Source organism: Ranitomeya variabilis, chromosome 4 (genome assembly GCF_051348905.1).
Source record: "Ranitomeya variabilis isolate aRanVar5 chromosome 4, aRanVar5.hap1, whole genome shotgun sequence".
NCBI lineage: Eukaryota > Metazoa > Chordata > Amphibia > Anura > Dendrobatidae > Ranitomeya > Ranitomeya variabilis.
In genome coordinates this window covers 579,965,517-579,980,741 of record NC_135235.1, presented here as the reverse complement: position 1 = coordinate 579,980,741, position 15,225 = coordinate 579,965,517, and the positions used below count along the sequence as shown (strand labels likewise).

Below are 15,225 nucleotides of genomic sequence, written 5' to 3'. Positions count from 1 at the left end.
CAATGTTTCCTCCTATTAGGCTGGGGTCACAGATGCATGTGCAATGCGAGAAACTCGCGCGAGTCTCTCACATCAATACTCAGCACTGCTGCCGGCACTCGAGAGCGGAACATTCAGCTGCATAGAAATACATGCAGCCAGTCCCGAGTCCCGGCGGCAGTGCCTGGTATTGATGTGCGAGTTTCTTGCATTGCACACGAAAGTGTGACCCCGACCTTACACAGAGCCTCATGCACTAAGCAGTGGGACAATGCAACTAAGGGCCCAATCTAACCAATAATAACATATCCAGTTCTTGTACCCTCTTTTCACCAAGCTTAACAACTCTGTGCAGACTTGCCTACTTTATTGAGGCAATGCAAAGGAGCCGTTCCTGCAGATGCTAAGCGCAAACTTATTGATGTGTCCTGGCGTTCACAATATGTACAGCTGACGCTTTCAAATTACAGTTTTAATAAGACGCATTGTTCACCTTCACATCAGAAATGTCATTCTTATGCATAAATACCAGCACAATAAAAGATTAATATGTAGAAATGTCACTCGTATAATGGAGACGACTTAAATGATCCGTCACGCTCCTAATTATAAGGATGTTAGGGCAGAAAGAAGCTGGTGAGCATCTTACCCTATGCTCAAGCATCGAGCGCATTAATGTACCTACACTATCAGTGTCCTGTGCATATTTATTAGGTTGCAGTTAAGTCATCTTTTGAAGAAAATATCGGTGGCAATCTTTAAATTTTAAACCGAGACTAATTACCAGACTGGAAAGGTCCATGATGCCTGAATTTGGATTAGCACTGCACTTGTAAGAAATGGCACCATGAATATCTGTAGCATCTCCAAAGAGAATTGGTGAAACAGTCAGGAGTTTATTCTCTTTTGCAGGAAGTAGAAAAGCAAAGCTATTTTCTGTAGCAATCCTAAGGAGAGAAGAAATATGTTTTAAAGGGAATCTGTCAGTAGGATCAACCCTACAACGTCTATATGAGCATAAAGAAATATTCTGATGAACATTATTGGTGGTGGGGACTTAAAATGTCACAGAGTGGAATAAACATGTACATATATCTATATGTCTACCCAAACACCACCCAAGTATGGAAATATATGGATAACTGCAAGACTAATCACAGGAAACCTCAAGCACCACAAAGCAGTCATGAAATCCAAAACACTTTATTATAATCACAATCAAGGATTGTCCTTGAGGAAGGTACCATACCGAAACGCGCGTCGGGGTGGACAGGTGTGCCTGTGTGCTCTCTGCCATCTGCACTAGGTAATGCGTATGCACATTTAGATGTTAGTACTAGATTCGCTGTCACTGCAGCTATGGAATATATGAATTGGACTACCTATTGATTGTACGGCTAGCATAGCTGTGTGTGTCAGTGGTTGTCACCACTATTGCACTCTTGCACTTTATACTCTTTGGATTACTTGCATACAATTACCTTCTCTAGGGATACACCCTACCTTGGGCTTGGCTTGATGCTGATGGCATCCTCTGTCATCTTTTTAGCCCCATTGTATCTGTTTGTCTGGTATACTCTGTTCTATTTTTTTTATCATTGATTGTGATTATAATAAAGTGTTTTGAACATCTATATGAGCATGTAGATCATAGGAAGATAAATAAAAGTATACCTTGATATCTGCCATATGATGTCTTATTCCAGAGAAATCCTCATTTTCCCTAATATTTAAATGAGCTGTTAAGATCTCTGGGTGGGCATATATCTTCTTGAGAATCTGCCTCCAGAGCTTATTTTGAATTAAGTGTGAAACATGTAATGAGTGACAGTCTGCTCTCCTGATCTACATGTGTCACACTGGTAATTCCCCCTTCATTTAAAATAAACTCTAGGGGCAGATGAGAGATCTATGTCCAGCCCATAGATCTTAACTGCTCATTTACTCATTAAGAAAAACATGGATTTCTATGGAACAAGACATCGGATTGCAGATATCAAGGTATCATTTTATTCAGTTCCTATGAGCTGCATACCCATATAGACGGCTTAGGAGGCTTAATCTTACTGACAGATTCCCTTTAAGGATTTAGAGGTGTTTTTATTTCTTTTTTTTATTTTGGATTGCTCTTAATGCTATATGTATTTGTTGATTCGGCTAAAGATCCCCGTGTAGATATCTCATTACTGGGATTTTTTTTCCCCCCGTCGTTGTATTTCCTTTTTTAGCGTTGATTTTTGCTGGTTTATAAAAACAAAGACATCAGGTGGTAATAAAAGCATCTTGTCTGCAGTCGCACTGCCGGATCTGGGCAAGACGTGGGGGAAAGACTACAGTCTCTGGGGAAATAAGATCTTATTAAGCCAGTATCATTGTAGAGTCCTCTCCCTGCTGTGCTCAACACAACACATACAGAGGACCAAGATGAGACGCCGATAAAATCCATCTTTCACTGCCGCTTGAAGAGCAAATGCTTCTTTTATACAAGTAAATTGCCCAGGCAGAACAAGCCCTGGCAAACATGTCCCTATGCTTACTATTTTTCCAGCTGTCGTTGGTGACAGTCGCCTCCTGCTTTCTTAGTGCTGACTTTATTTTCACATTCTCAAAGGGTTTTACATTCTACTAACAGGGAGTGTTATTAAAGTTATATTTCACAAGCCTAAGTCAGTAGCTGTGACTTTTGAGAGAAAAAATGAAGTAAGTGAAGATTAATCACCTTGGAATTAGTGTCTCGATTTAGCTGCCTGTGATGTGCAGTTGGCTATTGGCAGAAGAGTCGCCAAGTGAGGAACCGGCTTCCAAAGTCATTTACATTCACTGATGAGTTCAAATAAGGATGGCGTGGATCTTTCTGAAGGATTTAGTCTTTTAAAAGTGTTTAGTATTTTATGTTTGGTGGAATATGGTTAAAGAAGAACATATCTGCCATTAAACGGGTTGTCTAGCCTTGGGGTATGTGCACACTGCACTCTGTGAGGATTCTCTGGTACAAGCACCAGAAGCGGACGGTCATCAAACTGCAAGTATGTGATTTGCATACGTCTAGCCACATTCCAACTAAACTGTGTCCGGCATCACTCAATACACTTGCATTCAGCGTGGCCACGGCCATGACACAAAATGGCTAAGTGAAATAGTACAGTTTGCGAAAAAATGAAAATTATAAATGCATACAACACAATAAGAAACATACAAGATATAAAAACATCTAATTAATAGCTATATACCGACAATAAGAACAAACCTGTATTATACTTAACCTTCATATTTGAAAGACCCCTGTACTGCAGACCCAGATTGACATGAGCGTAGTCTTGGATCTTGAAGTTTCAGATGGACTCAACTGTTCTTTGTTATTCCACCCGAGCCCACCTTCCCCTGATAACTAGATAGCAATGTGGACTGATGTCTAACATTCCCAAAAAGCCAAATCCATACTGAAACTAAAAATATTTAAGTGGTAGGATCAAGCTAAACCATTAAAGTAAACCTTTCCAATACTCAGTCCTTCAAAGGTCTTTAGGGGCACTCAACACATTAGGATAAAATTGAGGACAATTAATGATTTCAACCAAAATGAGTGTTCCTCATCAGGTAAAAACTAAGGAACTAGTGATCATTTTACACCCCAATCACAGATGGTCATTGTTTAAAATGAAACCGGCTGTGATAAAATTCTTTGGCGGTTGACAGTTCATTCTCAGAATGATTAGATCAATCATCACTCGGTCTCGCTGAACATGAACTGGAAGGTTGAATGACAATAATAGGCAATATTGACTGAAATGTATGTTACTGTGTCAGTCTTATAATCATTGTCAAATGATCGTTCGGCCAGTAACACACTCTTTAATGTGTGTAGGAGCTTTAAGACCAAGCCACAAACTGCAGAAGTAGAAGAAAGAAGTCCTTTCTCCAGCACAAGCTTTCTTTTGATTACGGCATTAAATAGAAGATGTCTGCTATAAACTAATATAGTGATATATTTGCACCCATTGAATAACTTTTTGAAGTGTCGGTCATGAATTAGAAGATTTCCACCTTCAACTGGGCCATTGATGACAAATAAGAACTCATGAGGTTTTTTTCTATAGCACTTTTGAGTACGATGGTAGGAGATGAACCTCCAATGTGCTCCCCAATGGCACATCAGAATTTCATTTGTTGTGCTCCCCTATTCCCCAGCCGAAAACATTGCACACATACCCTGTCTGTCCTTCAGATCATTTCCTTTCAAGCTAAACCTTTCAGTGATGCAATTTTCCTTCTCTGGGTCTTTTTTTCCATTGTAAAAACATCAATATTTAATTGGATAATGCGATTATAAGTGAAGGACATAATTGTTGTTGGTGAATAGGTGAGAGCTGATTTTTAAGAGAGAAGCAACAACAGTGATTTTTTTACTGTGATGTTGTGGAAAAGCTGAGAAGGTCTTATTCATTTCCAGACTAGGTTTCCTTATAATGTAGAGTATTAGGTAATCATCCTCCAGTCACAAGTCACAGTAATAGAGCAGAGATGGCTGAAAATATAAAGGTATGGGGGAAAAGCACAGAAACTGCAATAACAGTAGAAATCAATAGGTATAAACTGATGTAATATTTCTAAGGCAGAAAATTACAGAGATACTCTGGATACATTGTGTTTGTGCGGCAGAGGACGATTGAACCTGTAATTTTCCTGTGCCCATTGTGTGTGAATTATTGGCAATTTGCATGTAACTAGGCAGTTTTATCACTCTGCATTCTCTGGCATGTCTTCTATAACACTGTGTCTTCTTTCCCTACAGATATTGAGTGCATGGTGCAGCTTCCTGATCCAGAACATTATTGGGAACCAGTCTTTGGTACTTGCGTTTTCCTTTTTTCTTTTGTAATACCTGTCCTTATCATCACCATCTGCTACAGTTTGATGATCAGAAGGTTGAAAAAAGTCAGAGTCTTGTCTGGGTCAAGAGAGAAGGACCGAAACCTTCGTCGGATTACAAGGCTGGTCCTGGTGGTTGTAGCTGTGTTCATTATCTGTTGGACCCCCATTCAGATTTATGTGCTAGTGCAGAGCCTTGGAGCTAAGCCCAACAGTGATGTCAAGGTGGCCATACTTCATTTTTGCATTGCTTTAGGCTATATCAACAGCAGTCTCAACCCTGTTCTCTATGCCTTCTTAGATGAGAACTTTAAAGCATGCTTCAAGAAATTCTGCTTCCCCTCGGCTTTTCGTACCGAGTTGCAAATGTCCAACCGTATGTGCAGCATTGCCAAAGATGTTGCCTACGCCTGCAAGAACTCAGATGGACCGAATAATCCAGCATGACTAGGCATGGAACTGCCCATGTTGGGCGGAGAAGTAGACCAAGTGGGGACTAATCCACAAGCAGAACTAACACAAATCACTGCTTTGTGACCAAGATGATGGAGGTGTACTGAAAAAACACCTCCGTTTGGATGCAATTCATATATACAATGGAAATAAAGTGGAAATCCATTGGTTGTTTAATATAGGACTGGTCAACTTCTCATAAGAGCAGAGGAGAGACACTTCAACTAGGGTTCTGCCGACTTAAATCTCACTACTGTATAGACAAAAAATGAGGGCAATATCTTCTTCAGCAGATTTTCACCCTCCCTGTTGAAATTAAAATACTCTAACTCTCTAACTATAGTCTGTACAAGAATCAAAGACTTTTTAAGAGTCCTAAGTTAATTTGCTCCAGAGGAGCAGAAACCACCTTTTGGGGATTTGTTCCCCTCCACCTCGCATATATACAGCTTATAATTTCGTTATCTGTGAATGTGTACATACATTGTTATGTATTACAATTATATATTGCACATGCACTCGGTATGTTGTCTGAAACTGGAAGATATTCATTTTGAGATAAATGACCAAAACCGTAATGGTCTTATGTCCTATCGCAGTTGTTCCTCCACGCAGATGGAATTCTCTTCCAGAATTGTCTCATTAAACTCATACAGACACCTAAGAATCAGCTATGAATGTGTTCTGGACAGAAAAATCAAGCTACATCCATGAAGTATCTTTTTACCATCATTCAGAAGCTTTATTTTGAAGACATCAGAGACATGGGTTCATCATTTTGGTCAATGTTCTGAATGACGTTCCTCAAATTGGTGTCATTGCATCTTGCTAAGTGTAACTTCTCTTAAAATGTTTAGACTGATCGAAAGATAGAACTCCCTATATCAAGTTGTTCTTTCTGATGTTTCTCAAACCCGTAATTAAAAAAACGATCATGTCTAACAAGGCACAACTTTTTGCGAGACTGGACAAGTTACATTCGCACAATTGTAAGATCAAACCATTTTTTTTCACTAAACAACACAATCCGGACTAAAAAGTTCATTACAGCCTTTTTTCAGACTCGGAGGCGATATTCTCTATAGATACTTGACAGGTCTTCACCCTTGTATCCATCCACATCTGATTTATTGAGAACGTTACACTCGTGCAGCCTTAACTGTTGTTCCTATTGTTGCCCTTACTTAAAGCCTTTCTGATTTGTATATAGACACTGTTACATGTATATACTCTATCTAAACATACATTATGTATATGTATATATAATGTATCCTATATATTTGAAGCCTCAAAAATATAAGCCTTTCATCTCTGGGGATTTGCTCAACTTTGCTCCAGACTGCAAGGAATCGTAAAAAAAAAATAAAAAGAAAGACATTTCTGTAGCCAAAGGCAAATGGCTTTTATGAGAGTTATGACTTTACATTAAGTTTCTGGAAGCAACCCATGTATAGAGCTTCTCACACGGGCCACATTGCCAGCCTACGTGAACAAACCATCAAATGAAGAAGAGTGTCCCTTGGGCAGAAGGGCAGAGAACTAGTTGACTTTTTAATTGTGCCCGTGATAATTCTTTCTGTGCCCTACAAGATGCTGAATGGACCAGGATCCAATGCCCACTGAGAGTATGTATTCCTTGATCAGTGATGCTCAAAGTACAGATGATTGTAAGCTCTGCTGGTCCTCAGAAGGTGTGAAGATATAGGACATTTTACTACTTAGGACTTCTACCTCTTCTGGCATTGGTAAAGATAGCTGTATGATCTGGAGCATAGACAAAAGTTGAGTGGGTTTGTAGTGAGTGTTGCAGACCTCAATTTTAATGTTGGTTGGATGATTTTGGTGTGTATGATGGAGGCCTTGAAAATATTTATTAGGATTGTATAATTTATTATGGAATATTATGGGTTATGGCTATGTTAAATGGGAAATGAATGGAGTGTCATGTCCCAAGTAGCTAAGAATGAGCTTCCCCTCTTGCAGTAACCATTTTATGTTCACTGCTCCTAAGTAAAGAAACTGAACTTTAATCATCTGTAGTTTCCAAGTAGAACAATAAAATACCAGAATCCCATCTACTATTAACGACAATAGACCAAGCTATAGTCTTTGACTAAAGATGGCCCTACCAGTTATAAAATATTCTCGTCTGAACATGATATACTTTGAAGCATATGGATTGCCCACGTGGCTTGCAGTGGATAACATACCATATGCGATTTAGCTATAGATATATAATGTCTCAAAGTGACTATGATTGGGGTCATTAAAATATGGAGTTACACTGCATTAAAGGGAATCTCTCAGCTGAATTTCACTCTCAAACAATTTATATTCGCACTTAGCTCTTTCAAAGACCAGTCCAGCGATACCTTTACATGGTCAGTCCGTTCCTCCACTAATGAGGATTCAGCATTTGAATTGATATGCAAATTAGATGGAAGCACTATGCTAGATCTGAATCCTCTGTCACTCCGGCTCTATTCTGCACTCAGCGCTGCCTTTTCTTGCTTGACCAACAGCTCCTTTTTTTGAAGTCATTTAGTACAGAGGCTGTTAATCAAGCAGAAGGAGGTGGTGCTGGGAAAAGAATAGAGCTGAAGTAACAGAGGCTTCAGATCTACCATAGTTCTTCAGCATCACTTGCATGTCAATTCAGACCCTGATTTCTCAGTAAGAGGGATGGACTGGCCATCAAAAGTTATTGCAGTACGTCTCTTTGAAGAGTTATGTGCGCATATACAGTAAATAGATGGGGGAGAAATGCTGCTGACAGATTCCTTTTAAAGTTTACCTATAGAAGAATATTATTGGCATTTGGCTTTAGCCACAATATAGATCTTTTATTGGACCCAACTACAAGTTATACCACGGGCAATGGGTGCTTTTTATGAGTAAGCAGCCAACTTGTAGGTGTAGGCTGCAACATGTAGGTGACTAGGACAAAGAGGGACACACATAATCAATAGTATCTGATCCTCTAGAACTTTTTTGCCTTCATATAAGATCACGTGCCACTTTCTGGACCCTGGACCGCACCGAGCAGTGGCTTTGTACATCTTACAGCCTTCATATTTTATGTTCATCTATTGTAAAAAAGCAGTGTGGGGAACATTAGAAATTACAAAAAAGTAATATATTTTGGTATGAAAAGAAGGGGAACAGTGCAATCTGCTTGAAGGAGTGCCTTATTGCTAAGAATATTGTCATTTTAGCCGTGTTTCTGTCTGGAGTGTGGTGTGGACTTGTTTGGTGAATGGCTCCTTTGTGGATGTCTCTCAGTGGTCGGCATTGGATCTTGACGGTTTCTCCTTTTTCGTAACCTCCTGTACAGATTTCCTCTGCTTGCTCCAATGTTTTCTGTGACCTTAACATGCTGCTTTGCGGGATGCAGGTTCATGTCCCACATATTTTTGTGCTAGCAGAACGACTCATTGAATGTCTGCCTGAGACGCGGCCAGTTCTGGGCTCCCTCACTCACCTATACAGAAATGCTTTTGTCTTCACTGACTTTGTGCTTAATTTTGCAGCAAGATTTATCTGACGCTATGAGACAATAATTGGGATTGCCAATTGATTTACCCAAGGAATGTATTGTGAACTAGCGTATACCATGAGACCCTCCAAACACTAAAGAGGAAGGAAATCCCTGACGGCACCGGAAGTTGCCTATATGTTTAAAGGACAACCCCAGTCAGATAATGAAATTCTCCATATGAGCACTGTAGCTCCAAGTTCTGCTCTATACAGGGGTTAGTATTATTGTAGTAGTTATATTATTGTCCACCGGGGGCAGTTTTATAGCTATTATATTTTTGTCTATATGCCGAGAATTATTGCAGTTGTATTCTTTTCCACAAGGGGCACGCATCAACTCATTCAATTTGAAAAGTGGCAGCTACTATTGTGAGCCAGAATTATGCTCAAAACTGTTGTCACATAGTTTTTCCTCTTTTTCTTTGTGGGACGGGGGGAGGGGGTGACAGGGAGCACTGAAAAACTTTCCAAAGAATATGAAATCTGGTGCCTTGATGGGTCCAACATTCAGAAAAATTGAAAGTAAGTTAGCATATTTGATATGACGTCAAGGATTAGAAAATTAATTCTGATCGGATTTGTTCTTTAATGCACATATAAGATAAATATGGAATGGTCGCTATAAAAAGGTAAATATGTTCAATATTTTACACATCTCCATTAGAAACCACCCTAGTGAATTGTTGGGATGTTTTCCAATTATTATTCCGAATGTATCATAATTTTGCTGCTTTCATTGGTTGAGATAATATTTGTACTGTAATTCTCTGTTCACTGTATATATCTATGATAGCAGTTCAACCTTAAAGAGAAACTGCTCCAAAAAATTTAGTAAAATACACTGTAAAAATCCCAGAGCTCCCCTGAGTTTGCAGCTCTTTTCCTTTTTGCAATGCGTCGCTCCATCGCAGAGATATTCACATTTGTTGCTTTTGGAAAGGATTATGTGAAATCTATGTTTGTAGTGCAACTGGGAGTATCTACACAGTCTACTCTGGGAGCGTCGCTTTCACCCCTCCCTCGCAGACGCTGTCAATCACAGCTCAGCAGCATCTGACATTGATAGATCATCTGCTGATTGGCAGTGCTGATTGGCTGTGAAGGCACACACCCCCATATAAGACCGTGACAATGCCCAGATGGACTTCAAGAAGAGATTTCACATACTGTGTTCCAGAAGAAACAAATGTGATTATCTCTGCAATGGAGCAACGCAGCGCAAAACTGAAAAAAGTGGCAGAATCTGGGAAGCTCAGGGATTTTTGCAAGGTATTTATCTCAATATTTTTGAGTAAGTGACAGGTCCTCTTTAAATATGATGTAGGTGAACAGTGAATGGACTGTGATTGGTTCCCTGCTTGGTGATATAGTCATTTTGTGATTACAGTAATGTTTTTATAAGCCTGGCTTCATAATCGAAGAAAAGTAGTATATCATACCCTTTATTGGTGTGATAGCTCTTACATCTGCACACTCTCTCTAGAGCCTTGGTCTCTATTGTGACTCCCAGCATTCAGTGACAGATTCTTAATATTTTTTAAATTCTAAAATTTTGTTTGCCTGCAGTCATCACTAGAGGGAGCTTAGGAGCTTACTGCTTGTTCTTATTGAAATCAATGAATAAAAAGTATGCAGGAAGCTACTGAGTGCCCCTTAATGGGGACTGTAGGCTTTTGACTTTGAAGATCTGAATTAGAAAATTTGATGTCAAATCAGCATAAAATATATTAAGGAATGAACCAACACAAAATCCTGGGCATATGAAAAAATAGTGTACAAGGGTGGATATTCACTTCTCATGCCATTTTAATCTAAATCTCTCCATGGTTGAACCATATAGCGATACATCAATCTGATCTACTCCTCCTGCCTGCAGATAGATCAGCATGTTCAACATGACAAGGTCACATTAAAATCTAGATAGGATTTAAAATAAAAGCCGCAAAAAAAAAACTGCTTTGCGCTCAGGAAGCCAACACTTAAAGGACTAAAAGCATCCGCGCTGTTTGTCAAGGTCACTGTCTAAACCATAGTGCTTATAAGACGCTGCCTCTATGGAATAATTATGCTTCATTTATCAAGAACATGTATCAAGCTAATATTATGCAGAACAAATGAACGCAATTATCCTGTTTTCTTGTTAATAGAATTACCGATGGTTCATGTGTAAAATTCTCAGAAGCCATTAATCTCTTCAGCGCATTCAGTCGCCCCCACCTCCATCTTTGCCGCTTCCTCTACCAATTTTCGCGAGCATTAAACAGATTATTCTACACAGTGAAATCCTACGTCTAGACTGGCACAGCGAGGCAGCGGAGCGTTCTCACCTCCAGCCTCCCTGGCAAATTCAAAAACCTTTCCGTAAAGTATAGGCTTTAACAGAACGTGTTGCAAGACCTGATACTCCTTTTAGTTGAAAATAAGTGGTGACAAATTTAATCAAAGAAGTTAAGCCAAAATCGGAAATTCTTCCTCTGGGAAACTCACCAACATTTGGCAGTATGCCTCCCCCCGTCCTGCAATTACAAATAAAGATGTTTTCTGCAGCTGTAGGCCAATGCTGAGGGCACGGACACAGTCCTAACACACATTAATCATCAAAATAGGATTGCTGCACACAGGACAGACGGTGGGACGTACCTTTCCATGAAAGTCACAGAAGATGTGCAAATGTAGCAAGTGGGGGTCATGCAAACAATTAAAGGGGCTTTCTTTCTATAAACATTTTTCATGTGGATAAGTGATAGATTGATGGTCCAGCTGGTAGGACCAATATCGACCTTGAGGACTCTGTTTTGGAGGGGTAGTGCCAGGGGCATTACTATAGTAGGTGCAGGGGTAGCAATTGCACCCAGTCCCTGGGTCTCCAAAGATCCATTTGCCCCATGTGAAAAGACTATTACTATTAAAGACCTGCCTTAGTTGTGAGGGCCCCATTGGAGATTTTGCATTGTGGCCCTCAAGCTTCAAGTTACGCCACTTGGCAATGCAAATGCATGATCACCACTTTATTCACTTTCTATGAGACTGATGAAGATAGTTGTTCCCCCTGTCTAGGAAACCATCCCTTTGAAGTTCAGCTCTCATGTCAAGTGCCTTTTAAGCAGAGGCATCCGAAAGAGCTCACCTAACTCAAAGATTTTGAACAGGCGGAGGGTTGGGCAATGCACATTTTCAGAAAAGGATTTAATGAATATATAGCTGGCAGTATTTACTGTCATATAATTGTACCAACTTTATTTGACAGGTATCTGTGGTGGATATATAAGCGGATGAGCCCTACAGCAAAGATAAGAATTAGTTTGTTTTAAGGAACTGATAGACAATCCCCCAGATCCCTAACCATACAAGATATGTTCTTGTGCTCCTCTTCCAGTTACATGACCTAAAGTGCTTATATGCCACTTTCAAGCATATTTCTTAATGTGCCCATTGTGAGAAGACAAAAAAAGAGGGTATTCACCTATGGATGAAACCGTTCTTAAACTAATACATAAGAAAGTTAACGCTTCAACAATTTGCAAAAGCATTGAATTTATATTGTTAGGTGTCGAGGCACACTCTTTTGTGCTGAGAGATCTTTTTAATTGATATTTTTGTCATTTTAAGAATGGCTACATCTGTAAAGAATGGCGCCTATGTCCCAATGTGTGGAATCTCATGGCATCAACATCTGGCGAGGAGAATCACGGATCCACTGCAGCCATGGGAGTTGATCCACTGCAGCCTTCACATGCTGTCCGGTCCGCCTTCTGCCCCTGGGCACATTGAGAAAATGTTTGAAGGTGGTGTGCAACGCTTTTAAGTACATTTTCCACTTACATTGCAGTATTGGTGAAGATCACATTCCAGATCAGGCTTTAATTACTTTCTGAGGGCAAAAGGACAGCTGCTTGGTATCCTCCATAGCACACAGAGACCCTTCCTATGAATTCAGCTACCACAAGTAAAACAATATATGGTTACAAAATAAGGGGGTTCTCTAACATAAAAATATATATTTTTTAGTAATGAATGGTTTTAAAACAATAAATGGATGCATACTCTCCTTTCAGCAGTCCCGCGGATCCAGCAAAGGCCACTGTGTGCTCTGCTCCATTGGTCACATGACCGCTGCAGCATGTGATTGGTTGCGGCAGTCAAGTAACTAGAAGAACACATCATCGGAGCAATGTCCAATGTAGTGCTCTTCCAGTCACCCAACTCCTGCAGTCAATCACAGGCTGCAGTGGTCGTGGTGAGTTCCAAATGAGCAGACATGAGTTCCGGAACAAAGCTGATCTCCATTCACAAGGGGGCTGAAAAGGTAGGTAAAATATGTCTAAAAAAAATATTTAGTTAAAAAAACCTTTAGTTTACCATCTACCTTGGTGATGTCTTTTAATGCGAATAGGTAGAAGGTAGACATCACCCCCCTACAACCACAACATTATATCATCTGGCCACATGCTACCTTTTTAACAAGCTCTGGTTCGAGGAGACGAATTCAGAATCCCTGGAGCAGAACGTAGGAGATGAAGCAGATAATGGTATTCCTGTTAATTAAAGTCGGAAACTGCACGTTGACTCTCAGATAGAATCTTCTCATTGACCCTTCACACCTTGGACTTATTAGATTGCTCTGATCAACCTCTTACATAGATACCCACCGCCTATAACTATCCTTGTCAAGAGTCCTTGCTTTCATGTCCTCTCCGCAGTAGAGCTCTGCGCCCATGTGTGCACTCGTCTGTAGGACAAGACTCAGGTATCATAATGTGTTAATTATGGACTATAAAAATCTTACTTCTTGGGTTGGGCAGGTTATTACATTTTCAAATTTTTTTTTTTGAGTCCCTGCAAGTTTTTTTGGATAGGTGTTGGAGAATGAAATGGCCGGAGACGTTCCTGCCTGTACACACCATTTATCTGTGACATATAACTAATTTGCAAATATAGAAGTAAGACCGGTCACAGGAGCGCAGAATGAAGGACTCAGGCACCAATGTGAGTGAACCACAACGCGTTTCAATGGCATAGGCCGTCTTCTTCAGGTGGACATTTATTAATCATCAAAGGGAAGCAGTATTTAAACAAGAGACAGCAAATCACAGGACACTTGTAATTACATATGCAAATATAGCAATACAATTAATAAAAAGAGAGAAAGCGCTGTTTATTTTCCAGAACATTTTAAAAGCTGGGACCTACCAGATAAAAACATAGTAAAAATAACCAAGGATAAAAAAATAAGTAAAATAGTGAAATTAATCATAAAAAAATAAAAATAAGAAAAAAAGATAATAAAAAAAATAATAATAAAAACAAGGAAACAGACCAACATCTAACTAGTCACTTTATCAATCACAAGGTTCAATCCTTCAGGGGCCAATGTGCCCAACTTGAATATCCAAAAGCTTTCTTTTTTTATTAAACTACTTAAACGGTCTGTCACATTATCGGGTATATGATCGATAATTATTAATTTCATTGATTTCCAGTTTTTTCGATAAAATTAATAATTATCGATCATATAGAGCAGGTTATTGCAGGATCAGACTACATACTGTTTGAAGTCTGTTTCCACGGAAAAGAGATCTGCAAAGAAGCTGTAGACATAAATCGCAGGAAACTACAGTACTTTTTTTACACACTTGCATAAAACAGTAAGACTGCAATAAAAAAATAGAAATGTTAATACTTTATTGTTATCAATTAACAAAAGGCAAAGTGAATGAATAAAAGAGGAATCTAAAACACATCAATATTTGGTGTGACCACCCTTTGCCTCCATCAATTCTTCTAGGTAAATTGTCACTTGCAAACAGTTTTTGAAGGAGCTCAGCAGGGAGGTTGTTCAAAACATCTTGGAGAACTAACCACAGATCTTCAGTGGATCTCCCTTGTGCAAATCCTTCTGTCTCCTCATGTAATCCCAGACAGATTGGATAATGTGAGATCAGCGCTCTGTGGGGCCGTATCATCTCTTACAGGACTCCTTGTTCTTCTTTACGCTGAAGATTGTTCTTAATGACATTGGATGTTGGTTTGGGGTCATTGTCCTGCTGCAGAATAAATTTGGTGTCAATCAGACGCCTCCCTGATGGTATACCATGATGGAAAAGTATCTTCCTGTATTTCTTAGTATTGAGGTAATCATTAATGCTGACCAGATCCTCAACTCCATTGGCTGAAATGCAGACTAAACTTGCAAGGATCCTCCACCAAGCTTCACTGTTCCTGCAGACACTCATTATCGTCCTGATCTCCAGCTTTTCGGTTATCAAACTGCCTTCAGTTACAGCCAAATATTTCACATTTTGACTCCTCAGTCCAGGGAACCTGCTGACATTTTTTTTCACCACAGTTATGTTATCAGTCATAGTTGAGTCACTTGGCCTTGTTTCC

General features: G+C 39.6%; 1 protein-coding gene across 1 annotated transcript in view; it reads left to right on the top strand.

Annotated features, from left to right (window-relative positions):
* OPRL1 (opioid related nociceptin receptor 1) overlaps positions 1–14,809 on the top strand; it is a 155,233-nt gene extending 140,424 nt beyond the window's left edge. The window contains exon 4 of the mRNA XM_077252956.1: positions 4,772–14,809. Coding sequence (XP_077109071.1) covers positions 4,772–5,295 — 524 coding nt within the window. The 3' untranslated portion in view covers positions 5,296–14,809. The remainder of the gene's footprint in view (positions 1–4,771) is intronic.
* Positions 14,810–15,225: the final 416 nt, after the last annotated feature.